The 27,889-nt window shown below is 38.8% G+C and overlaps 2 protein-coding genes across 6 annotated transcripts in view; one reads left to right on the top strand and one right to left on the bottom strand.

The window, feature by feature from the left end:
• Positions 1 to 27,889, bottom strand: part of LOC131074809 (phosphoglycerate mutase-like protein 1) — a 50,434-nt gene that overhangs the window by 6,692 nt on the left and 15,853 nt on the right. For all 4 annotated transcript variants that reach the window (XM_058011498.2, XM_058011497.2, XM_058011495.2 and 1 more), the window contains one exon: positions 5,821 to 5,940. In XM_058011498.2, coding sequence (XP_057867481.2) covers positions 5,821 to 5,940 — 120 coding nt within the window. The remainder of the gene's footprint in view (positions 1 to 5,820; positions 5,941 to 27,889) is intronic.
• On the top strand, positions 136 to 1,898 carry LOC131074810 (uncharacterized). 2 transcript variants are annotated; one of them, XM_059207208.1, is made up of 4 exons: positions 136 to 282; positions 378 to 610; positions 704 to 1,357; positions 1,497 to 1,898. In XM_059207208.1, the coding sequence occupies exons 3-4, from the start codon at positions 968 to 970 to the stop codon at positions 1,896 to 1,898; spliced, it is 792 nt and encodes a 263-aa protein (XP_059063191.1). In that variant the 5' UTR covers positions 136 to 282; positions 378 to 610; positions 704 to 967. The 2 variants fall into 2 exon arrangements, with proteins under 2 accessions (XP_059063191.1, XP_059063192.1); XM_059207209.1 differs by having other exon boundaries at positions 136 to 610.

Genomic DNA, 27,889 nt, shown 5'->3' with positions numbered 1-27,889 from the left:
TTGGAGAGGGTTCTTCCATGCCTCCCTTTCACCCTAGTGCTTCTGCTAGTGCTAGTGCTTCTGCTAGTGCTAGTGCTTCTACTTCTACTCCTCCTGTGGCACTATTACCTTTGGCCCTAGAGTTCAGAAATCCAGGTTGGATAGTTATTTTGTGCCGCGTAGTACTCCTGGGGCACAACCCTCGCTTGAGGGCATGGGTTGGAACAAGGAGGTTCATGATGCTGCAAGAAAACAAATTTGCAAGTTTTGGTACTTTTGCAACATTCCATTTATTGCAGCCAGGTAATTCTTTTTGATTTGATTGCTTTAAGTTTAAAAGTAAATTTATAGTTTGAAGTTGAACTCTACTTTGTCTAATCATAATCTATTTGTGACAGGTCTCCTTATTGGCAAGGCATGGTAGATTCCATAACCATTTGTGGTGCGGGGTTTAAAGCCCCTACCGATGCTGAGTTAAGTGGCCCCCTCTTGTTACAAATGGTTGAGGATATGAAAGTTGAGCTAGAGGACCACCGACAGTCTTGGAGCCAAAAGGGTTGCACCATCATGACAGATGGTTGGACGGATAGGAGGAATAGAACACTCCTAAATTTTCTTGTTTCCTGCGGAGGTGATTGATCATGATTCATTCTAATTTGTACTTCCCTAAATGCATTGAATAAATTAAATTTTGATTTGTTGAAAGTTGAAACTCTATTTTCAGGATCCACCATGTTCTTGAAATCTATTGATGCTTCCTCACATGTGAAAAATGCCACATACTTATGTGAGGCTATTGAGGAAGTCATACAAGAGATGGGGGAAGAAAATGTGGTGCAGGTGGTGACAGATAATGCAGCAAGTTATGTTGCTGCAGGTAAATTTTGAACTTTTCAAGTCTTGATGGAGAGGCATCTATGATTATTTAAAATTTTCTTAACACATCAAAATTTCTATTTAACTTAAAATTGCTGCAGGTAAACTTTTGATGGAGAGGCACCCGAAAAATTTTTGGTCTCCTTGTGCGGCCCATTGCCTTGACCTCATGTTGGAGGATATTGGTAAGCTTGAATGGGTGAAATCAATAGTTGAAAGGGCCAAAAATATCAGCAAGTTTATCTACAATCATGCATTGGTCCTTAGCATTATGAGGCAATACACGGGGCAAAAGGAGTTGGCTCGTCCTGGTATCACGAGGTTTGCCTCAAACTTCCTCACACTGAAATCCTTGATAAAATCAAAGGCGGCTTTGAGGCGTATGTTTGTTGGTGAGGAGTGGACTTCCTCATCCTATGCTACGACCACTGCAGGGATAGATGTGGTAAATTGCATTTTTGATGAGCCAGGTTTTTGGACCCCCTGTGGAGAAACCGTGCAGGTAAATTTATTACAATTTAACATTTAGTATCTACTATTTAGTAATTTAATTTTAATTTATTAACAATTTAACTTTGCAATTTTTCTTTTTTTTTAATTTAATTTGTGACTTAATTGTTTTTGTTTAACATTATGTGTAGGTCACTGAGCCCCTCGTAGTTCTCCTACGAGTTGTTGATGGGGAGAAGCCCTCTATGGGCTATATATATGAGGGTATGGATAGGGCCAAGGAGGCCATTAGGTCCATATATGCAGGAGATGAGGATAAATATGGCCCCATTTGGGAGATTATTGATAGGAGATGGCAGAACCAACTTCACAGGCCCATCCATGCAGCAGCCTATTACCTCAATCCGGCATTTCGATTCCGTGATGACTTCAAGGCAGATGAGGAGGTTCTTAGTGGCCTGTATACAGTGGTTCAAAAGTTGTGTACTGATGGCACAGCCTCAAGTACAACGCTCCAGCTGGATAAATATAATAATCGAGAAGGGGCAATCTTCTCAAGCAGCATGTGCATAGAGGCTCGAACACAATTGTAGCCAAGTAGAAATATATGTAAACTTAAGATTCTTAAGTTTGTGGCTTATGCATTTTAATTTTTGATTTTATAATCTAGCCTTAAAGTTGGAAATGAGTTTGATTTCTTTTTCTTTTTCGTTATTTCAGATAGATGGTGGCAAATGTTTGGGCCCTCAACCCCAAACCTTCAAAAAATTGCCATCCGTATTTTGAGCCAGCCATGCAGCACTTCTGGATGTGAGCGCAATTGGTCCATGTTCGAGCACATCCACTCGAAGAGGCGTAATAGATTGTCTGTGGAGAGGTTGAATGATCTTGTTTTTGTTCATTACAACCTCCGTCTTAGGACCAGACAGATTTTGGACACTGACTCCTCTCCGATCACTTTAGTGGAGATCGATCCAGAGTCTGAGTGGATCACTGAGTCTACCGATCTCGTCTTCACTGAGGAGGACCATGAGTGGGTTGACCAGGCAGACAGAGAGGCTAAGGCTGTGGCTATGGCAGAGGAGGAGGATAGAGCACGATCCAGCACAGGCACCTCACGAGCAAAGACTATGGCTTCTCAGTCATCCAGGACCTACCTTAGACGCATTTGTAGGAGGCAGACAGGCTACTCTGAGGCTGAGGATGAGCTAGAGCCTGAGCCATAGACTTGTTTTTGTTTACATCTATATATATGTTTGGGAACATTTGATGTCATGGATTTTATATACATTTGACAACATTTATAACTCTATATATCTATGTTTTCTATTTCCTTCAACTACAATTTACATTTCTACGCATGTGATGGATGTATGTTTATGTATGTGATCAAATTAGCTTCTATTTGATGATGTTATAGTGTCTTTAAGCTTTATTCAATAATGGGTGCATGAAACAAGTTTTAAATCGTTAAAAATCTCTAAATTTCAAGGGTTTTTTATTTTGCCGAGTCATAGCCGAGTCGTCGCCAAGTCATAGCCGAGTCACGAGTCGAATCGGCCTTGCCGAGTCCGAGCCGAGTCCGAGTCTGGGAACTTTGGTATAAATAGAAGACATTTTGCAAGTCAAACTCACTCATTCATTCTGCAAGAATAGTGAATTAGCTCTGCTTAATAAGGTGCGAATACACAAGGAGGAAAGCGAAATTATTCAGACTTGTGCGAAATTGTCCAAGAGGACATAGGCTGTTTTTGGTACAGACTTGGAGAACTTAGAAGTGCAGATCTGCTATGCAAAAGGATCAGATCTGACAGAGAAGCTAAGTATTGTACTTGTGATTTTAAGAGGAGAATATATAATCTGACCTGTGGGTCTTTAATGTTGGGTTTTTCCTCCCTGGAGGTTTTCCCAGGGTATGTGTGTTTGTCTACTGGTTACTTACTTTATTTCTGATTTTACTGAATGTTAACTTATTTTGCCACAAATCTGATTACAATCTAGGGCATAATCAAAGCATATAAATCTGATTAACAAACCTAGGGTAATCTAGGATTTGTGATAATTCATTTTCATTGCCCCTCTCACAATTCCAAGCCCATCAATGTTAGTATTCAAAGAGAAAATGCATCTAAAATCAAGTGGACTATACCTTTGTGGTTGTCCTCTCTACCTAATGGACTTCTTCAATGTTTGAAGTCGAGGTTCTTCTTCCTATTGACAATCTAGAGTTTGCATCGGGGCAAAAATATAAACTTCAACTTCCACTTTCACTTCCTACCACCATTTGATACAAAGTAAAAATCCTAGCATTGAAAACATTCAAAAAACAGAAATTTTCTTGCAGCAAACCCTAGAATTAAAAAATGCATAACCTAGCATTGAAAAATTTAAAAAGACTAGTTCCAAAAATGTAGAAACCTAGCTAACATAAGTTAATTTGAATACATGTAAAAAATGTACTTATAACAAACATTTTTGAAGGCTCGAAACGATGTGAAAATGTTAAAAAAATTTAAAAAAATTGTAAAAATTTGAAAAGTAGTTAAGAAAAAGAAATATACCTGAAAAAATGTTAAAAAATCTCTAAAATCTTGCTTCCACAATCACCTAAATCATCGCAAGAAAAGCTCAAGGGGTTGTGTGAGTGATAAATGAAAGTATTGAGGGCTTAAAAACAAAAACAAAAAAAAATCTGCATTTTCACATCTAAGATGTGCAAGACACATTGCATATCATGGGCTGAGTTGTAAACTCATACTTATTGAATACTCACTGCAAGTTCCAACTCAGCTCCCTCTGCAATTTTCAAGCGCTCATGGGTTCGACAGGTTCTCTATGAGTTGATAATCACTAGGAAACCATCATTGAGAGTTCTTTTTAAAAAGCTACTTTTCATGTCTCCTTTAGAGCTCATTAATACTAGCATTGTGGACCTATTTAGAAGCCATCTTTAGGTGGGTCCAAACACTCCATTGCTTTCATTGATGAGTTTTTTCAGCATTCAATGGATCTTATGCATCAAGCACAAGGATGAAGCCTTCCTCAGGTTTAAGGAACTCAAAGCACGCTTTGAGAATCAACATGACCCATGGATCAAGAGTCTTCATTCAGATCAAGGAGGCAACTATATTAAAAAAGAGTTTCAAATTTATCTGATATATCATGTCATCTTGAGGAAAGCATGCATGTCCTTCACTATGTTAAAGCATCTCTTCATCTTTAGTCTTTGATCAGCATTTAGGGTCTTCTTTAAGGGGGGTGTTCTACAACAATCTCAATGATCCAGCTCCTTAATCAAGTTTAAGGGGGATTTTCGAGTTTATAATCTTATTAAGGGCCTTGTAATGAATTTTAGGCTAAGTGCCTTATTTATGCCAGCCTTTGTTAGATAAGTGCTAGGTCAGCTTCCTTTGGATATGTGTATTGGATGGGTATATATACACATCCAAACACATTATTTTATCAAGTATCAAGTTTTATAAAATGTTATAGGCTACATGCACAATCATATGATTTCACCTCCTTTTTAACTAGAATTACCCATTTAATTTTTGTTTGGATTTTTATTGATCCCCATCTATGTTAGTTAACTCCCTCTAATTGTGTTTTTCCAATGGCCCTGACACAGAACATAATTCTTTGAGGCTCCATACCCCTTGCATCAATGACAATAAAATCTCACTCAATTATTTACACTCTCATATACAGTTGTATGCTCTCACTCTATAGTTTTATTATGTCACATACTTGCCCGTGGATAAAAAGGAGTTACAGTTGTATCCTCATTCTACAGATATCCAGTTTCACTTTACAGTTGTATGCAATAAGATACTTGTTCATTACAAATTTACACTCTCATTCCACAACTGTTTGCAATCACACAATCTCCCATTGATAAAAAAGGTGACCATTGTATGTTGTCAGTCAACAACATATATGCTTTCGTTCTATAACTGCATGCAATCATACTTTCTTGCTACAGCTAAATGTAGTCACACATTTGCTCTTTTACAACTGTATGAAGTCCAAAAGAAATGCATGGAATTTATGAAGGTATTTAGGGAAGTTTATCAAGACCATTTGCTTTTATGTTGTAGGTCAATTTCTGTCTAGTCACAATTTATTTTTTGTCTTCTGAGGTTGTTGGTGGCATCAAAGTGCACACCTACAACAGAAATGTACAAGCTACTATGTCCAATCCAGACAAGGAATTTGCAAATTGTAAAACATTTCATCTTCTTTGACATATTTGATTGATTTATGAAAAAACAATATTTTGATCAAAATGGTGCATCCACGTACCTCTAATCCATGCATACAATGTACAAAATGATTTCAAATTTCCAAGTGACATGAATGAGTAAATTGATATCTTATTAGACTAAAATAAGTACTTGAATTCAGAATGCAAAATCATTAAAGCCAAAACTTTATTGTTTCCACATTCATGTTAACCATATACTAGATTTAACAGAAACACCTCAAAGACCAATCATTTGTACTTTCTCCACTTACGGTTTGTGAATCTCGTTTCTAATGAAGGGATGACAATCTTTTCCGAAGAGGGCCAGAGTGTGTATCAAAAGCCCACTATGTGTAACAATTGCTATTTCTTTTTCCTTTCGTGTTAATAACCTGCAGAAACAAATAATCCTCTCAGCTGGCACATAAGTAATCTTATAAGAATCATTTTCATGATATTCAGAGCCAAAATGAAAGGTACTTACTTCAAGAGCACATGGGCAAATATAATTTAACTTATTAACAATGAATATCATATAAATTTAAAATCAAATAATGTAAGTGAGGTGCCCATAATGTTCTATTTGTCCAACAATATAATAATTCAAAAAATTGGCCTCGGTGCCTTTTTTGATTTACTTTTAACATATTGGGCATTCAATTTTCATAAAACATCTTGTTAATAATTATCTCTATAAAGATTTTTTCTTCTCATTGGAATTATAATAATTGTGTCTGTGAGAATTCTGTTAGAGAATAAAACCTGCGTTGTCAAGCCTACTGAGTTACAGATGTTGTAGCATACCATTGGGCAATTCATATTTATTTATACCAAGTTAAAAATATCCCTATATTGATCAGATTCAATGTGATACAAATGGTATACCCTTCACTTATGGTGGGGCCCAGCTATTGTATTTGAAGCAACTATGCATCATTATTACTTCAGTGCCCCAACAATACCCTAGTGCCACCATCATTGCTGAAGTTGGAAGCATCACAGCACTTTCAAGCCAAGAAGTGGAAGAAGACTAAGAGTCAGAGAGTTGGCACTGCCCAGGGAACTTAGATATTTGTAGCCTAGAAGTAGGGATCTTTTCTATTCAGAGGGAAGTGATTGTAAATAAAACAGATATAATAATCTACCTGTAACATGTTCTATTTTCCAGCAATTAATATATGCCTGCAGCCTGTTTTGCAGTGTTAGAGTAATTAGGACAATTATCTAATTATTTATTAATTAAGTCCATTAATTACTTTTTCACTTAAGCTAAACTTAGGTACTTTTTCCTTTTATTAGATTGAGTTTTATTTAGCACATGTTGTTTCATTCATTATAATGTTGACACTTGTCAAGCTCTCTTTTAATCTTCTATACAAGCACAATATCAGCCGCCTTCATCTAGTACATCTTTTTCTACCACTTCAAGATTTGGACATTCTGAATCTTCATCAGCAGGTGGTGAAGACAAGATGAAGGGCCTTGCTCTCTTTGCATCGACACATTATCAATCCTCCATGTGGCTTCTTGATTCAGGAGCCTAACATCACATAGCATCATTAGAGTGTATGTTCCCTTTTTTTGAGCATCATGCATTTCTGCAGATTTTGATGGGTAATGACAATTACATGAGTGTTAATGGGAGTGGTTCTATTGAGGTTGACGGCGGCACATTTAATAGTGTTCTTTGAGTTCTTGCATTATCTTCCAATCTCCTTTCCATTTACCAAATTACTCATAGTGGGACAAGCAAGACAATTGAGTTCTTGCATAGTTGAGAGCTTGTTGCGATTGGTAGTGTTCATTATGCATCTTGATTGTATAAGTTCTCTCATTTTGCTCCCATGAGCATTCAATTCTATGACTGGCCCTACCTCTTAAGTATCAAGAATGAATTAAAAATCTGAGAGGTTTGGTCACTTGAATTTATTGTGCTTTAGTCATCCACAGTGGTTTCTAAGACTTATGTTGCACCTCCTCCACCTCCTACTTCAAAGAACAGTTCAGCTCAGTAGGTTGATCGTTCCCTTCCAATTTTAACAAAGTGGGATGAGTTCTTGCCTAATATTGCAGGGTTATTTGATACATCACACACTTCAAACATTGGGGACATGATTGAGGGTATTCCATTCCTCCTTGATGGCAGTTTGAGCATTACAATCATCCCATTTTAAGTGCCTTCAGAGGTTGTCCATCAAGTATCTTCACAATTGTCTGGATTGGCTTCACCTGATTTGGCATATCTTGATATAAACAATTGGACAGCCGAGCAATCTTCCATGGCACACATCATGAGACTATTCCTTCCATCTCCTTTCATGGAGTTGCTTGTGCCTTAGCCACTTGATTTGTTTCTTCCTAAAGGGAGGAAGGCCAAGAATCATCTAGCATTACAGCTTCTTCATTGAGGGGGATACACCGTCTCTTCTTTTCTCTTATGGGGGGAATCTTGATTGTACATATGTGACCGATTCAATACTTGGGGGACATCTTGAGTCCTTCATACTTGTCACATGTAGTTTCTTTTTCATTTATTTTTCTCTTTTAAAAAGGAGTTTTCTCCCACTGGGATTTTCTCATTTTATTCATTTGTAAGAGTTGCATTGGTTTGTACTTGAGTACCTAATCAAGCCTAGTTGTTGGGACTCATTCATGCATGCATTTTGCATTCATCATTAGCTCTTTAGCTTATCCCTAGGCTAATCTTAGGGGGGGGATGTTGGAGTAATTAGGACATTTATCTCATTATTTATTAATTAGGTCCTTTAATTACTTTTTCACTTAAGCCATACTTAGTTGCTTTTTCCTTTTATTAGATTGACCTTTATTTAGCACATGTTGTCTCATTCATTATGATGTTGACACTCGTCAAGCTCTCTTTAAATCTTTCTATAGGGTTTTGCATCTAGGGTTTCATTCATCCTTTTTTAAGGATTCATTCATTCATTATAATTATATCTCCAATCAATTGAGTGTGCAATAATACAGAATTCTCAGGTTGTTATTAAGCATATAATCTTTGCTTGATCCATTTTGTGTGATAGGTGTTTTGCATGCAAATGATTCTTGGTTCCTATGATTCTATCATCAACTCCATCATTCAACAATTAATAAAATCTAGGGTATTGTTGTCTCTATCTAAATAAACTCAACCTCAATGTTTTCATAATCAAAAAATGTGTGTGCGCTAAGTGAACTTGGGATTTGGATATGAGGACAAGAGTACCATTAATTTGACACACAATCCTCGCTTGAATCACTTCCCAACAGGATGTAAGAAGCAAAAGAACAAGACATCAATTGGAAAGATGTGATCTAATCTCTAAGCAATAGTATGCTTGACAAAATTCAAGTTGGAGTTCACAAACATTGTTCCTATAAAAGCAATTTGAATATGTACAAGCCTTCATAATGTCCTGAAACATGCTTACCAATCTACAAATTATATTATTTGCCCTCCTATACTCAAGCAGCACATGTAGCAAGGAAACCAAAACCCAAAACAGCCCTAAAGATGAAGTAACATCAAGATGAGTTCAAAATGTTTGGAAATGAAGAGTAGTCAAATTTAAACCCACCACACTAAATCCATCCTTTCCAATACAATTTGAATGAACTTAAGAAGCTTAATAATGTAATTATGTTGTTTTCTTATCATTTGAATACAATTTTATAGCATTCGTTTTTGTTTATAGTGATTTGTTGCACAAATATAATCCCAAGCCTATTTCTAAGCAAGTTCGAGTTAATGTGTGTTCTTGACATGGCATAAAAGACCATTCCCCACCTCCATTGTAGAATTTGCACAAGAATCATCATATTGAGAAAATAAAAATCTTACAATAGAGTGTAGAAATCAATGATGAGGCAGCATATTGTTTTGCAGCTCTTTTTTTATTTTTCAACAAATCCTAGTTTTCTCTCTCCTCCCTTTCCTCCTTTTAAATTTAAATAAAATGTTCTTGTTATATGTCAACAAAAAGCCAATGTGGCTACATTGAAAATCAATTTGGGGAATGTTATCTCAAGGTTTTATTAAGAATTTTTTTAGAAATCTTAAGAATATTTTGAAAATTTTCCAATTTTAGAATTTTTAATTTTCCAAAAATAATTTTCAAATAGCCATTTTTGGGCCATTTTAAAAAAATCCAGGTATTAAGCATAAACATTTTAGCTGAGTTACCAAGTTCGTGGGTTTTAGGCCCTATGCCTTAACCGGGTCCATATGGGTTCGGGTCCACACCTAGGTACGCAATAGGAAATAAAAATGTGATCATTCCCAATGAGGATAGAATTCCAAGTGTCCTCAAGGCTCTGTAGGATTACAAGAGCTAGCAAGTGCAACAACAATCTACTCAACCAGGAGATACAACCGCCACACAATGAAACCATTCATTAAGATGCCATTTGTTTACTTTGCCTTAGTTTTATTATGCTTATTTGTAAAAACTTAATCATGTATTTAAACGATTCTTTAAAAGAGTCGGTTTCTTCTAATTGATGGACAGTTGCGCTTTGTAAGTTTTAAATATGTTGGAAATGGACATTGGAAGGAATCAGCAATTTTGGTCCCCCTTATGCTATGACATATGAATCTGACTCGATAAAATTTTGAAGATCAATTGAATTTTGTCGAATTTTTTAGCTTCTCTGTCTGTGTGCATTAAAGTTGAATTTTACTTACGTTTATTGTAAATTTGAAAATTTGCACAAACTTGAATGTGATGTTCTTTTAAATGTTAGTATTCACATGAGCGTTACCCATTTTGTCAAGTAATCAGTTGGTGTTTTAGTCTATCTATTGTTCTGTCCATGCATTGGTTGTCAATCTTTAAGTTCGTGCTTATGTTTGGAATCCTCTTCTATGTTGTGATAATCTTTAACTTGGTGCTTATGTTTGGAATCCTTTTCTATGTTGTGATAATCTTTGTGTTATTGAGTTGCAATCCTAAAGCGATACATATATAATTCTTCAATTCTCTGTTATTCACGTTTGTTCTATGGTGATAGACAAATGTTAGTACAATTACTACTTTCTAGTCAAAAGTACACTTGAGTTGTTTACATATTTAAAAATCCAAAATTTTGATTGTATGAAGGGAGTTGTACCTTTCCAAATTTCAAAGGAAAACTAATTAATAGTTTACCTAACTATTTGTTAATAGTTTGTCTTTGTATTTGTGCAAAAGAGAGTCAATTTATTTATAAATTGGAAAAGACAAATCTTTAACTAACAGCTATCAAAATATCTTCATAATGTATTAAAAACACTTCTTTTTACAAACTTCAACAAAACATGCAATAGATGGATTTTGTTATAACCACAACATTATGAGTAGTTTTCCCTTGAATCACAAAATTGGCTTTCCCTTAGAGTACAAAATACATTTATTCTATTTGGATACATAATGCTTTCTTTTGGTTTTCTCTATCATTTTTCCATAGTTCACAGAGACTACCAAATCCATGTATTCTATTTGGCAATATACTTCTTTCAATTGGTTTTCTTCATCACTCCTCCATAGTTAACAAATCAAAAAATCTTTGTTTTCTCAGCAATCCATGCTCATCCAAATCACTCGATTTTCTCCATCACTCTTCCATAGTTCACAAATCCTAAAATCTAGGTTTTCTCAATAATCCAATGCTCATCCAATCACTTGATTTGATCTATCGCACAAGCACCAATGACTAGGGTGTCAAGAACTCCCAAGCATCATTAGTGTAGACCAATTTCAATTATCAAATAGCTCTATTGAGTCCTCTCATGTTTCTCATTCTTCTTTATTGTAACCATTTTAATCAGCAAGGTGTGTGTGAATGCTCATTTGAGACAATTCAACTAAGTAGACCCGGTATGTAGAGAAGTATATGTGATCACTAGGCCAATCCTATACCAATTGCACTATTCAATAAAGTTCCAACTTTCTTTTGAAGGATTGGTATCTTCATAAGATCATTTTGAAGGCCTTTACTTTTTGTGTACATAACAGTAGGCACACCTCTTATCTATTTTAGTCTGTAGATTTTTATGAGTGAAATGACACAAGGCTTTTGTACAATAATATTGGATGGAACTAATTATCATTAGAGGAGTATATTGAGGCCCTTTTCAATAAAAAATGTGCCTACCCCTATCTTTTGGGACGAATACCATCAACCAATTAAGATGGACACACTAAGTTGCTTAATAACAATGGCATTATTTATGGTCACCTTTGTCACTTTTTTGTTGGGTCCCAAAATTACCACTCACACTTCAAAAAGGATCAATTCACTTCAAGCCGAAGGATATGTCATTCCTAAAGGTGGACAGACCAACTCAACAACAAAGAGTGAGTGATGACAAGAAATTTGTTGAGTGGACAAAATATCCAGTTTTGGTGTTGTTGTCCCCATTTTTGGTTTACAAAAATGTGGGCGACTCCCTTTGAATATTTCGTTAAAATTCATGTTTTTGCATCTCTAATGCACTTTTTCCTAGGTTAAAATCTATCTTGGTTAATGTCTATTTGAGTATGCACTTTCTTTTGATTTTCCTTGTAAAGTTTATGTTGTTTTGAGTCTTGATTTTACTCTTCTTGGTTCAAAATCGAGTTTTGAAGTCATAGTACAAGTTCGGAAACTTTTAGCAAGTATTACAAGTGAACTTTATTCACTTGTAATCAATGTTGGCATTGTGATGATGTTTTGATTGTCATTGATGGACACACACTTTCTTGATGTATGAGTTATGCTCAACCGGTAATTGCTCCAACCGGTATTGTGTATTATTGAATGTATAGTCTTTAGACTATCGGTGTTTTGCAGAAAATGGTTTACCGGTCACAGATTGTATGAAGACCGCAAGCGGTATGAAGACTCCAAGCGGTATGAGGATCCCAAGCAATTCGAGGAGCTCAAGCGATACGAAGGAACCAAGTGGTAGTTAACTTTTGATCGGAACACTGTCACAGATTGTATGAAGACCGCAAGCAGTATGAAGACTCCAAGCGGTACGAGGATCCCAAGCGGTTCGAGGAGCTCAAGCGGTACGAAGGAACCAAGCGGTAGTTAACTTTTGATCGAAACACTACGATCTACCAATCTTCATTTTTGACAACCGGTAATCGGTATATTGTATTAACCGGTATTACTATGTGATGAGTTACCAACCGGTATTACTGTAATGTGTGATGAGTTATCACCCACCGACACTTTGGCGATGATTTTGTGTCATGTTACCAAATGTGTCTAGATGCAGTAAACCTAGGAACTTGTAGTCTAATCCTATTGGATCGACATGAAATCAGATTCCTTTATAAGGACATCATGTCTAGGGTTTGCATGTGAGATGTGTGATATGTGAGACATAGAAGAGAAAAGGTTATGTGCGATCATTGAAGAGAAGATTAGGTCTATGTGAAGAGATAGAGCGTGGAGATATTGAAGACTAAAGTAATGCTGAAATGCATTAACAATGAGCTGTCAAGGATCTAACTAAGCATACTGTGCTATTATCTAGATCATTCACTTGTTGATTACTAATATCTTTGACAAATCTGAAACCCTTAACCCAATAGGCCCAGCAAAGCCTTTGTAAATCCTCTAACAAGGTGGTTCACAACTGTGGATCTGAAATCCTTTTACAAGGTAGTCTTTAACAAGACTTACTGAAATCCTTTAACAAGGTGGTTCACAACTGTGGATCTGAAATCCTTTTACAAGGTAGTCTTTAACAGGACTTACTGAAATCCTTTAACAAGGTAGTCTTTAACAAGACTTATCTCCTAAAAGAGATCTAAATTCCTAACAGGATCTGTTCTGGTGAAGAACATTGTATGACCTTAACCGGTCTGGTTTTTATTCTGCAAATAGTTACTTGTGAGTTTCTGCTCACCATGGTTTTTCCCATTTGGGTTTCCACTTCAAATATCTTGTGTTATGGTGATTGTGCTTTTGTGGGTAAATGCTTTGTTTGCTATTTGGTTTGCATTTATCTTAACCGGTTTATTAGTGAATCTGTTGCACCGATTACCTGTTAAACTATTTAAGAGATTGAGTACAATATTTTTTGGTATACTAATTCACCCCCCCCCCCGCTTTAGTATTCATCAATCAAATCCATAGGACCAGATTACATGTGTAATAGGGTCTTGTTTGTTTTAAAAGAGTTGTTGTATGTGCAATCGAGTCCTCAAGACCCGATTACACATAAAGTCTTTTCCTTCTTATTTTGTAATTTACTTGTAGTCGGGTTTTAAAAACCCGAATACGAGTGACTTTTCAAATTAGTTGGAGTTCTTTTTACTTGTATCAGGTTTGGCGAAACCTAACTTTCCCCTTCTCTTTTCACCACGTCTAAATTTTTCAGCACTTTCCTTGGGGAGCATTCAAGGCGTTGTTGTTTTGGAATAGGAGTCTCTTCCTAGCATCTTTTTAAATCTTCCTATTGAGATTTTTGAATCATTTCGAATCCTTTCATCTTGGAGCTGTGGTGGGTTCGCATAAGGATTCTTTTAGTTTCTTCAATGGTATTGGCTTCAAGGTAAGCTTCCTTATTTCAAATTCGGTTGAGTCTTATGTCTTTCTCTTGCTGAGGTTTTTATATGAATGTTTGCATCTACATTTTTTTATGTTTTCCCTTGGTTGCGGAGTTTTGAACATCCAATTGCAAGCTTTTTATAGCGCCATCATTAGCAAGCTTTAATTGAACCTCATTCAAAGCATTTGTGTGTTGTTTTTTCTATTCCACTTTGCCTTTGGCCGATTGCAAGTTTTTCCGCCATTTTGAGGTATCGTTGCAAGTCTTAATGTTTTCAAGGCAAATAGATTCACTTGCAGTCGGGTCTTCAAGACCTAACTACAAGTATGAATTATATCATTCTACCCTTTTTGTAAACTTGCAATCGGATCTTCTAGACCTGACTGCAAGTGTAAAAATTATCATTGCATCTCAACTTGGCCATTCATTCCATTCGCAACCATGCTTATCCATTTTCAAAGCGTTTCCAAAAGTTAACTTGCATATACAATCGGGTCCCCAAGACTCGATTGCAAGCCCTCATTCTCATTCACTTCTCAAGTAAAACACTCATACTTGCAATCGGGTCTTTTACAAGTGCGAGTTGTGAAAGTTCTTTCACTTGCAGTCAACTTCCTAAGATCCAATTTCCTCCCCATCGCTGTCCACGCTTATCCGCAAAGCATCTTTGAGTTAGTCCAAGTTGTTTAGTGATAAAAACCCACCCAAATCTTGATGTAAGCATTGGTTTTCAAAGGTTTGAGGATTATGGAATCCCCAATGGTTGTTGAAGATGTTCTTACCCTCTAAAGTTTTCATCACAGTATTGCAGATTCCTATTCGATGACAGACGAGCTGACATCTCCTCCAAACAAGAAAATGAAATATAAGTATGTAAGATTCTGTACGTCGTACGTTCTTTTAAAACACTACTACTCCATGTACCTGATGGTTGTACGGTATGCTTCCCTATGATGTCTGTACGGTAATCCATCTCTTCTATGACGTCCGTACAATATTCTCTATCTTCAATGCGTGGAACAATGTCTTGGTTGTACAATGAGTGTTTGATGTACGGTAGTATGCTTGACCGTATTGTGGGTGTTGGACAGGATGTACGGTAGTGGGTCGTGCGATGGGTGCTGGATAGGGTGTACAGTATTGGGCCATACGATGGGTGTTGGATGGGGGTGTACGGTAGTGGGTCGTATGGTGGGTGTTTGATGGGGGTGTACGGTAGTGGGCTGTACAGTTGGTGTTGGATGGGGTGTACGGTAGTGGGTCACACATTTGGAGTTGGATGGGGTGTGTGGTAGTGGGTCGCACGGTGGGTGAATGCTCGCCAAGTTCCACCCTCGAGCCCTTCAGACACTTAATCAATTCGAAGTTGTATAGAGTAGTGGAATGAATTATTATTATTCCAAGCACAAGAGACTTAGGTGTAGATGATGAATATTCGCACATGCACAAGAAATTATATTGATAATGATCGCACAACAAATTACACAGACTCGGAACAGAAGCAAAATAGGGTGAGGAAAACTCCCACCGAAACTGCAGATGCCAAGTAGGGAGGTTCTCTCACCTTCGAAATGACAGACAAGTTTAACTCCAACTGGAATTCGCACATACAAAGAAAAATACCAAATTCGCATACCTATGACAAAGACTAACTCGGCCATATATATGGGCTCCGAGAAACTTCCCGAAGGGTTACAAACGGGTCGACGCGACCAACTAAGACTTGCCTAATCTAATTAAATAAAAGGGCCCGAAAGATTTGTTATTAAATTTGGGGCCTTACAATAAAGTAATTAAATTTATTATTATTTAATTATATCGGGGACATTATAGTCCTCTCGAGCAAAAAATTGCTTGCCCTCAAGCAATTGCAAGCTTGGAGGTTCCAGAATTTGCTCGCCTTCCCAGGTGGCATCCTTGATGGGTAGATTCTTCCAGCGCACAAGGAACTCCTTGACTATGAGTGATCTCAACCTCTTTTCTCTGACATCGATGATCTTCGTCGGCTCCAGAATTAGTTTTCGTTCTTCGTCGATGGGTGGCAGATCCTTGGACACTGTGAAGCACTGCCCAATGGCCTTCTTGAGACATGACACGTGAAAAACATTGTGAATCCGACTCCCCTCAGGAAGCTCCAACTCGTAGGCAACTTCACCCACCCTCTCAACCACCCTATAAGGTCCATAGAAACGCGGCTTCAGCTTCTCCTTATCATTTGTCTTCAAGGAGGATTGTCTCTACAGTTGAAGTCGGAGGTATACCAGACCGCCAACCTCAAAATTTCGCTCAACCCGATGTCGATCAACATACATCTTTTGCTGGTTCTGAGCCCTCTACAGGTTATCTTTGAGAGATGTCAAGATGTCTAAATTCTCCTGAAGCCAATCTTTGGCCCTCAGTGCAAGACTGTCTCCCAATGCCAGGTCAACAAATGAAGAAGGTTCATAACCGTACAGAGCTTTGAAGGGTGGCATGCCTATCAACATATGATAGGTGGTGTTGTAACAGTGTTCACCCAAATGTAACCAGCGAACCCAAGCCTTCTATTGAGCTGAGATGTAGTTCCTAAGATAACCCTCCAGCCATTTGTTCACAATCTCGGTCTGTCCGTCTGTCTACAGATGGTAGCTCGTGTTGGGCGACAACTCGGTTCCTGCCAACCGAAATAACTCCATCCAGAAGGTACTCAGTTTACGGCTATCCTTGTCATTGACTATGTTTCACGGTAGACCATGTAAGCGGAATACCTCACAGAAGAACTCGGCCACTTGAACTGCTTGGTATCGTGTGGGGATGGCAAAAAAATGTGCATACTTGGTCAAGCGGTCAACTACGACGAAAATGCAATCCTTTCCTTGCACTCTGGGGAGCCCAATAATGAAATCCATCAAGATGCTATCCCATTTCTGGTCGGGAATTGGCAGTGGTTGCAGCAATTTGGCCGGTAGGGTGTGCTCAGATTTGTTCTGCTGACAGGTGGAGCATTCCCGCACATACTGTAAGACGTGGTTCTTAAGCCCCTTCCAGGAAAACCTTTCTCAGATCTGTCTGTAGGTTTTCAAGTATCGCGAGTGTCCAGCCAAGGGAGAGTCATGCATTTCCTTCAGAATCTTTTCCTTCATCTTGGACTCGGGTACCAGATAAATTTTGTCCTTGTAGTAAATGATGTCGTCAACCACCTTGTATCAATCATTCTGCACTTGACCATCCATCAGTTCCCAGGCAAAAGTATTCTTGGAGTATTCAACCAACAGGTGTTCCTTCCAATCCGCCAAAATTTGGGATAAAGAACATATGGCAAGCCTTTTTGACAGGGCATCAGCTACCACATTATTCGTCCTCTTCACATATTCAATGTCGAAATCAAATGTTTGGACTTTGCTCACCCACTTTTGTTGTCGTTCATTCAGATCCCTCTCCTCCAAGAAACGTCACAAGCTGTTGTCGTTTATCCGCACAACAAACTTTGCCCCGACGAAGTACTGTCGAAACTTCGCCAGTGCATGCATGATGGCGAACATCTCCTTGCCGTAGATGGAGTACAACCACTCAACTCCCGAGAGCTTCCGACTCTCGAACGCAATGGGGTGATGGTCTTGCATCAACACCGCTCCAATGCCTTCTCCCAAGGCATCGCACTCCTAGATGAAAGGGTGAGTGAAGTCTAGTAGTGCCAAAACCAGACACGTACTCATAACTTCTTTTAATTTGTCAAAGGTCTATTGCACCTACACATTCCAATGGAAGGATCCTTTCTTTGTCAGATTTGTCAATGGTGCACCAAGTTGTGAAAATCCTTTCACAAACCTCCTATAATAACTGCACAATCCAAAAAATCCATGCAACTCCGAGAGAGTCTTGGGTGGAGGCCAATCCAAAATTGCCTGAATCTTCTCCTGGTGAACTTGTACCCCCTAGGCGCTGATGACATGACCCAAGTACAGGACCTCGGTCATTCCAAATTCACATTTGGACCTTTTGGCATACAATGATTGCGATTTCATAATCCCCAATACTTCATCCAAATGTCCTAGATGTTCCTCCCAAGTCTTGTTGTAGATGAGTATGTCATCGAAGAATACCAGTAGGAACTTACGTAGTTGCTTGTTGAAGATGTGGTTCATGCAGGCTTGGAAAGTGGTCGGAGCATTGGTTAATCCAAACGGCATGACCAAGAACTCATATTGCCCGTAATGGCAACGAAAAGTTGTCTTTTCCACATCTTGCTCCCTCATACAGATCTAATGGTACCCGGAGCAGAGAGCAATTTTTGAGAAATAGATTGTGCCATGTAGTTTGTCCAGCAGCTCATCAATCCTGGGAATGGGGTATCTATTCTTGATAGTCTTCTTGTTCAGTGCACAGTAATCAACACACATTCTGAGAGTTTCGTCCTTCTTCACCAGTACCATCGAGGACGCACAGGAGCTAGAGCTAGGCCGAATCCATCCTTTATCGAGGAGTTCCTAGATCATTTTCTATCTCTTATTTGAACTCTTTCTGGTGGCGGTAGGATGTGGTGATAACGGGTTTTTCTCCTTCCTCCAACTCAATGGTGTGCTCGAACCCTCGATGTGGAGATATACCAGGTGGAATGTCAGCGAAGACTAAACTATGCTTATCCAGAACCGACTGAAGTTCCTCATCCTAGTAGTAAGCCGGATGCTCTTTCACAGGTTTTGTCGAGATCAAGCAATGTGCTGCCCAGACTACTTCATCATGTTGAAAGATGGCTTCCATCCGTTTGGCGGAAATCTCCCTCAGGCCACCATTCGACATTCCTCTGAGAACCACTTTCCTGCCATCCACCTCGAATGAGAATTCCATCCTTTTGAAGCTCTGTGTGTACTGGTCGAGGGTGTCCTTCCATTGAATGCCCAATATGACATCCGTGTCATCCAGATCTACTACGAAGAAATCGTTGATCACCGTGTAATTGCCCATGGTGATGCTCAGTTGCGGAACCAAGTGAGTGCATGATAGGAGATTGCCTTTTGCCACCTTGACATCGAACCCTTCATGCTCCTTTGTACACAAACCCTTTAGGGTGACAATTGATGAGTTTATGAAGTTGAGCGAGGCCCCACTATCGAGCATAACCAAGACTCATTGCCCTTGGAGTGTACCACGTACCCCAAATACACTGCACCTTGGGGTACCCGCCAGTGTGGCAATGACCCCTCCCCTCCGTACCAATGTGGAGATTCTCTTCGCCAGGCTGGTTTCCTCAACAGATTCTTCCCTTGGTGGTTCACTTTCCTCAGGCTCCTCTTCTCCATTGGACATTACTTCAATATAGTGAATCTTTCCTTTGCCCAAACATCGATGTCCTAGTTCCCATGGCTCCTTACAGGTGAAACAAAGCTTCTTCCTTCTAAGTTCTTGTTTTGTGGCTTCATCAAGAAATGACCTCTTCGGAAAGGGTTTGTTATCCTTCTCCTTCGGAACGAAAGGTGGTTTGGTATGTGCAAAATTTTCTGGAAGAGGAAGATGTTGCCATGTTATGAGCCTTTTTGATTGCTTCGGTGAGCGTGCTGGGGTTGAACCTTTTTACCCAACCTTTCAGAGGTTCCATCAATCCGTCCATGAACAAGACCACCAATCACCACTCTAAGATGTCTGTTACCAACACGAATAGTCTCTGGAACTCTGTGATGTAACAATCCACCGGTCCCGACTGTTTTAATCGCACCAACTCCTTCAAATTGAGGTCTGGATCCTTCCCGTCAAACCGATCTATGAGCTTCTCCGTGAAGTCAGCATAGGAAGTTATCTGGTCATGGCCAAGAGTGACCATTCCATGATGCCACCATTTGTGCGCGACTCCTTCCAGGTGAAGTGTCGCAAACTTGATAGCTTCATCTTCAGGCATGGGGTTGAGTTGGAAGTAGGTATCTGCTTTTTGAATCCAAGCTTGTGCCGAGGTTGCTCCGGTCCCATCAAAGGATGACAGATTGATCTTGCCGACCTTCCGCTTGATGTCATTGTTATAGTATCCATAATAGCCCCAACTTTTGCCGCTCGAGTATTTCATCTGGAGCTCAGCATAATCCTTGAAGGATGTGTCCCCCTTGAGATTTGCATCCCTCCAATCTTGGTTCAACTGTGCTTGCATCTCCTGAAAGGTGGGTTCATTCTCTCCGCGTGGGGTTTCAGATTTTTAAGGAAAAGTCGGCATCAGCGGCCGTGAATGTGAGCGTTGGACATTTGACCTTCCAGTGACCGAATCATCGCCATGCCTATTATGTTCTCCATTTGTTTTTCCCAAGGCCAATTGTCGTAAGGTTTCCTCCATGATTTGTTGGAGTTGCTCCCCTCTGGTTATGGTGTCGTTGAGCTGAGCTTGGCTTCTGGTTAGCTCCCTTAATAGTGCCATGACTTCTCTTGCAAGATCCTTTTGTTCCCCCATTCGGTCGGTCGAACAGTAGCTCCTTCTAGTGTACACTTGCATCCACTACACGACAAGCTAGCAAGATCACAAGCTCTGATACCACTGTAAGATTTCGTACGTCGTACGGTCTTTTAAAACACTACTCCATGTACGTGATGGTTGTACGTGATGGTTGTACGGTATGCTTCCCTATGATGTCCATACGGTAATCCCTCTCTTCTGTGACGTTCGTACAATATTCTCTCTCTATTCGGAGCGTGGAACAATGTCTTGATCGTACAATGAGTGTTTGATGTACGGTAGTATGTTTGGTCGTGGGTGTTGGACAAGGTGTACGGTAGTGGGCCATACTGTGGGTGTTGGATGGGAGTGTACGGTATTGGGTTGTACGGTGGGTGTTGGATGGGGGTGTACGGTACTGGGTCGTACGGTGGGTGTTGGATGGGGTTGTACAGTAGTGGGTCGTACAATTGGACTTGGATGGGGTGTATGGTAGTGGGTCACACGTTTGGAGTTGGATGGGGTGTATGGTAGTTGGTCGCACGGTGGGTGAATGCTCGCCAAGTTCGGCCCTCGAGCCCTTCAGACACTTAATCAGTTCGAAGTTATATAGAGTAGTGGAATGAATTATTATTATTCCAGGCACAAGAGACTTAGGTGTAGATGATGAAAATTCATACATGCATAGGAAATTATATTGATAATGATCGCACAACAAATTACACAGACTCGAAACAGAAGCAAAATAGGGTGAGGAGAACTCCCACCGAAACTGCGAATGCCAAGTAGGGAGGATCTCTCACCTCCAAAATGACAGACAAGCTGAACTCCAACTGGAATTTGCACATACAAAGAAAAATACCAAATTCGCATACCTATGACAAAGACCAACTCGGCCATATATATGGGCTCCGGGAAACTTCCTGAAGGGTTACAAACAGGCCGACACGACCAACTAAGAATTGCCTAATCTAATTAAATTAAAAGGGTTTGAAAGATTTGTTATTAAATTTGGGGCCTTACAATAAAGTAATTAAATTTATTATTATTAATTATATCAGGGACATCACAAAGTATGACAAATATCAAAATGAGATTGCTCCCACTCAAGTAGTCTCTCTCATTGATGAGATCTGAGACAGAGATCGAGCACGTGGACATGTCTAAGTTCTTGGAAAGAACAAAGGGCTCACCAACACATGGGATGCAGTTGCTCTTGAATAACCATATTCATTTGGTCTCTTCTTTCCCAGTGGCTGCCCTAGAGCCCAAGTTTGTGCTTGCATGTGCCTCTCATTTTGATAAGGAGACTAGAACAATCAGAGATGATGATTGGAAAGTCATTATCAGGTTAGATGCAGAAACCATTCATAAGATCTTCAAAGTCCCCGCAACTCCTGTGTATGTAGATATCACTATGAAGAGTACTCTGGATCATTATAATCAAAGAAGATCTGACTGCATCAAGCACATCAATGCCAAGTGGCTTAATACTCCCAGGACTTGCTTTTCAAGATGGCCTAAGTTGTATCGTTGCGACTTCATTGAAGAAGTTGGTGACATGATCACTCTTCTCAGCAGAATAATGGGATTGAAACACTCTTAACATGTTTGAAATTTGGATGTACAAGTGTATTGTTATCGTGAGGAAGGGGCGATCTCACATTTTGGGGAGAAGTCATCAGCGACAACCTGTGTGAGCAGTTGTCACAAGTTCCCACTACTTTCACTTTCTATATGAATTCATACTTGGTGTATATCGCAGCGTCACTCAAACAATTTCCTAGTCTTTCTACTAAGGGTGGTAGGTCATTGGTGCCAATATGGAAGTACTATGAGCAATTGACTCTAAGGCCCAACAGGGTTTATTACGGAAGGGTGCAAGATGCGTTCTTTGGTCAATTCATGTGTCTTTTTGATAAAACACTCAAAAATAGAAGGCTCTCTGAGGCAACGTGGAAGAAAGTGAATCAATATGGGTGTTTATTCTTGCAGTTTCCAACTTTCACCTACATGAGAGTTGGATGTTTTGAAGGACAACCATACATGTTACCCCGGTATCCCACTGACAAGATCCTTTTGATGGAGTTGGCAAGACAGTGGATAGCAGTTCATGCAATACAACTTGCCAATCACAAGTTAGGTATCAATATTTCCTCACACAATCCATTGCAAATCGAACAGTATTCTTTGAACACCCCAGCAAGGGCCAACGCAATGGAGACCGAACTCCAAGAAATCAAGTTGAGGAAGTTCAAAGAGAGGAAAGATTTTGATTATCAAGGGATGAAGGACAAAATCAAGAGGGCCTTCACTCATGTTCATCGCCTCGAAGATATATGGGCCGATCTTCGCACTGAAGAAGATATTAGAAGAATGGACTATAGCAAGCTTACCCTGGAGCACATTGTAGATGTTGATTTGACTAGGATTCCAAAAGGGATGGTAGATGATGGAAAAATTCTTGATCCAAAGTACATAGAGCAAAGGGTTGTTGAAGCCCCTCTTCCTTCTCCTCAGTGGTCAAAGAAGGAATGTGATTCAATTCTTGACAAGTTTCAGCCCATTCTTGCAAACACCAATGCTTGGCTGAAAAAACAATAATGTCAAGACCATAAAGATTAAAGGTGGAGCAGAAGGTGATTCAATTGGACCTATTGGGCAAGCTCTAAGGTCAGAATCAAATCCAAAAAAGGTGCCTCTTCTTCTGGCACAAGATTCAAATTGAAGGTCAGCAAAGTTTTGGTTATTCCTCCACCAGAAGTGTCACTAAAAGGAAAGGAAAGGCCAAAAGTGCAAATACAAGTTATTGTTGCTGACAATGATACTCATGAGGAGAATACAACAAAATCACTTCCTTCCATAGGCTCAGATTCTCCTCATACAGCCCTTCCCCAATTATTGTTTGATGTACCCATGTCTCCAATTGATACGGATGTGGATTCTTTCTCTATGGAACCAAGCATATTTGCTTGTGATAGCATAGAAGTACCTATTGAGAACTCTCATAGTAGCTAAGAGAATGTCTTCGATGTGAATCCCTCATATGCCATTTTGTCTAATGTTTATTTCCCTGAGGTCGATACTTCTACCATGAGTTTTTATAAGTTCATGACAGAAGCAAGTCATGATTTGTCATCCAAACAAACACTTGTTGTTCAGACAAAGGCTCCTCCTAGAGTGACAGTTGTGGTACAAGTTGAACCTCTTTCTTCTCAAACCACAGTTGCAAACTCAAATGCGAACTCATTAGAACTACTCCCTTGGTTGAGTTCGATTATACCCAAAAGGAAAAAGCAAGAGGTCTCTCCAAACATATTTTATTTTTAGCAGCTCGAGAAACCTAAACAAAGGGTCAGTAAGAAGGCGAAAACAGTCTTGCGGGTGGTGGTAAATAGCAATAAAATGAAATATGCAGAAGTGGCGGAGCCTCTAATTGAGAAACCGCCAGAAGAAATGCAATTGTCAAACTACAGGCTCAAGAGGGTGGAACTTGGGCAACAGAGGCATTCTGGTATTATGCATGATGCCCAAGATTCAGTAGCTTCACTGGTCCAAAGCTACGATGAGCTGCTAGCAAAGAAGAATGAGCTCAAAGAGAAGAATTCACCGCTCATCACGGTGATCCAAAAGATCACAAATTCTTCAAAACAGGTTGATCCTTTGACCTCCTCCACATCTGAAGAATCTATAAAACAATTGGAGAAAGATGCTCAAAAGGCTAAAGCAGTTGATTCTTGGGTAGATCAGTTGATTAATCAAAGTACTCAAGTGGTGAAAAAAGCATTGCACATGTTGAGCAATCTAAAATAAGCAAAGGTAAAGCTTAATCAGACCTTGGAAACTTTCAACCAGAGTCTCGTTTCAATTGAGAAAGATTTGAAGAACTGGCATTAGATGGACCAAATCAAACTGGAAATTCTATGCAACAATATGGTAATTCCAAACAGAGAAAGATACATAAAATTTAAAGAGCTCATGGCAAATAAGTCATTGGTCATCAAAGACGTGCAAGCTACCCTTGAAATGTGTGATGAAGCTGAGCGAGATACCATCTCCAGTTTTGACAAAGTATCTTGCAAAATCTTAAGTCATGATGGAGAGATACTCGCTGAAAATTTGATTCTTACTGATTTAGTGCCGAGCCTTCGTCAGGAGTTGGAATCGGAGCAATTTGCTATAGCTTTGATCCACAAGTTCGTGAATTACCAAGTGTTCTTTGATAAGATGCAAACCACTCTTCAAAAACACAGAGAGGCAGGAGTTAGATACTTTGATGTCATTGTCAAGACAGTTGTCGTTGCCAAGAATACAACAGGTTCAGATCCTGATAAGTTGCAGAGATCCATCAGCAATTTCCAATCCCTCATGGCCACAAATGGAAAAGAATAAAAGTGTCTTTCAACACTTACTTTTTGTATATGCATTTTGTTTTCGACAAATTACATGTAATGTCAAGATTCATGGTTGCAAGTGAACTTTCACTTGAAATTTTGTAAATTGTAATTGCATGTAAACAAATTATAAGTTGGTTAACAATAGAGCTGTAATTTGAATATGTCATAGTTAGTTAGTTGTGGAAAAAGTCTTAGTTAGACTTCTCCCACATTTTGCTCTAAGCCCCTCTCCTATATATACATGAGGGTGCTCTATGTATCTTTTATCCTTTTAGCAAGCAAGAAAACTCTGTAGAATTTTGCACTCATAAAGACTTTGAGCTTTGTAGTTGTAAGTTGTTTCTTTCAAATAATATCAAAGAGTTTGGAATTTCAGACTTTGTGTTGAAGCCATACTTTGTGCCCATTGTGTTCTTATGTCATATTGAGACATTTCTTTGTACTTGCTTGAAATTGTGGAAAGTTGTTGAGAAGAGCTTCATTCAAAATATCTGCACACTTGGTGCTATGAATATTGAAGGTTGAATTAATTTAGTTTGTTATTAGGAGTTGAGAAGAGTTGCAAGACTTTGTGCTTGTAGTAATTCCCATTCAAAACGACTTGAAGGTGCATCATACTCGCAGACTTTGCGCTGCCTTATGTTGTACGTTGTTCTTATTTCATCATTTTGAAAAGGGTAGATAGGATTTTAGAAACTCAAGACTTTGTGCTTGGTTGCTATTTTCCCGTCCCGGAGGAAGTGACAGAAGTCTTTGTGCTTTCAAGAAACTTCATTTCCTCTCTTAGTTTTGTTTTAAGTTGTTATAATTCTTTCAAAATTGTTGTTTGAACATAACCTTTTCTGAAAAAAAAGGAAAGGTTGTTGTCTTACCCATATTAGATTAAATTAGTTTTAGTTAAGTGTTAGAAAAGGCGAAGCCTTCCCTAAATTAGGAGTGTTTATACTCACGTGTTGTGGTTGAAACCACAATTTTGCACATCCTCCCAGGTGTACAAAATTTTCAACCAATAGGCTCATCTAAACCTAGAAGGAATAGACAAACTGCAGCAGAATCCAGATGTACATTTTGACCCCAAAATTCTATCATTGGATTAACAACTAACCTACTATTATAGCCTATATTTAGCTGATAAAATCATTATTGCAGCATTGCATGATGGGGGTATGCAAGACATGACTCTCCTAGGGTGGAGATCTTTCAAGGCTCACTACAAATGTTTCCCTCATTAAAATTTTGAACCATGAAATGCATACATATCTATTTCCTACTCCTAAACTATTGCTTAAACATGTTGTTCATTTTAAGGTGCATAGAGGGTCAAACACTTTCGTGACCAGTGCCTTATATTGGATTACAAAATCACAATAGACCATAGAAGACAACACACAAAAATAACAAAAGAGATACAATATAAGCAACTAAACATACTTAGTAATCACTATCCAAAGTTCCAGAAATCCACTTGTAATAAGAAAATGACCATTACACACAATCTACAATGTATTAAAGTGCTACACCACTTATCAAGTCAATATTACATTCATAGCAACAAATGTGGAGAGAGAAAACCCTACATTAAGAACATATCACACTTCCTCACTCAAAAATCTTCCCAAAGATCACAACTGACCAAGGTGACATTCAGTTACAATATCTACCACAAATGACCTATTTCTTTATGATTTTCCAAATGAGCTGCTCTAATGGCAACTAGACATGTAAAGATTGAAACCCTAGATCTTGCTCTGCATTGCAATCCCATGAGAACGGAGAAATGACCAACCTTTGTTCTAGAAAACGAATTGGTATAAATAGAACACTATCAAGAAATTGACTTAAGATTGCACTTCATTAATTTTGCATGTCGAACAAGCTGATATCTTGCAAAAGCTGCTAAAATGGTGGCTTGGAGCTTGTGTGAAAATTAATCACATAAAAAAAACAGCTATGTCAAGATGGTAAAACAGCTATGTGGAATAATTGTGCATCTAGAAATTCCTCATTCACCCCCTCGACAAGTTCTTCCAACATAATTTGAGATACTTGGTTGGCTATCAATCTTTTTTCAGGCCTAATGACAATCCTGAGACTAAACTCTTATAAGAGCAATGACCACTTCCTTATAGGGCCTTGAATAATGAGCTCATTCATGAGATACAACAATGCCTAGTGGTCCATAAAAAATGTGACAATGTTGCCAATAGATGGTTTTAAACTTTCTGGATAGAATAGATCATGCAAAGAGCCTCTCTTTCAATTGTTCTATAATTTTTTTCCGCCTTAGAGAGAAAAGGACTTGCAAAAAATATAGTGTGATCTAGTCAATGAACTCCTACTTCAGCCAAGGAAGCTCCAATTGCAAAATTAGAAGCAAGAATATGCACATACCATTCTTTATGCCAATTAGGACACAACAAGGTAGGTGAAGTGATTAAACATATCTGCAATTCCTTAAAGGCTTGCTCTTGTTAGAGCATCCAATGGATAAGATACTTGTGCAAAGTTTTTAATAAATTGTCCATAGCACCTTCATGGTCTAAGAAAAATTTTACCCTAGGCACATCACTCGGTGCTTCCATCTCCACAATGACCTTGATTGTGTTCTTCATTCCAGATTTACACACAATGTGTCCAAGAAGCTTCAACTGGGGTACAATCAACCTGCATTTCTTTAGATTTAAGACTAATTTTGCTGCTCACATTCCCTACATTCTGTGAAAGCCTCTAAATGTATCTCTTTTATACTATAGATAGAGCTGTCATCTATTCTGGCTTTAAAATTCCCATTTACCATCTTGTCGAAGATATACAATGTGATCTATTGAAAGGTAGCTAAAGCATTGCGGAGTCCAAATGGCATATAATTATCTGTGTACAATAAGCAGAGGCCCCAGGAGTATTCCACAACTGGGTAGGTAAGGACTACTCAACACAAAAAAAAAATCATACAGGTATAACACAAGGATGAATGCATGTGTTCGCTGAATAAGGCCAAGCACATGCCAAAAAAGTAAAAGTTATTGTTC

The sequence above is a fragment of the Cryptomeria japonica genome, chromosome 6 (genome assembly GCF_030272615.1).
Source record: "Cryptomeria japonica chromosome 6, Sugi_1.0, whole genome shotgun sequence".
In the NCBI taxonomy this organism is placed as follows: Eukaryota; Viridiplantae; Streptophyta; class Pinopsida; order Cupressales; family Cupressaceae; genus Cryptomeria; species Cryptomeria japonica.
This window is presented reverse-complemented; position numbering and strand designations above follow the sequence as displayed.

Bases quoted from the DNA above. Each gene is read 5' to 3' on its own strand.
- LOC131074810 (XM_059207208.1), top strand. From the start codon at position 968: ATGGAGAGGCACCCGAAAAATTTTTGGTCTCCTTGTGCGGCCCATTGC. The intron at 1,358-1,496 runs GTAAATTTATTA...CATTATGTGTAG, and splicing joins CCTGTGGAGAAACCGTGCAG to GTCACTGAGCCCCTCGTAGT.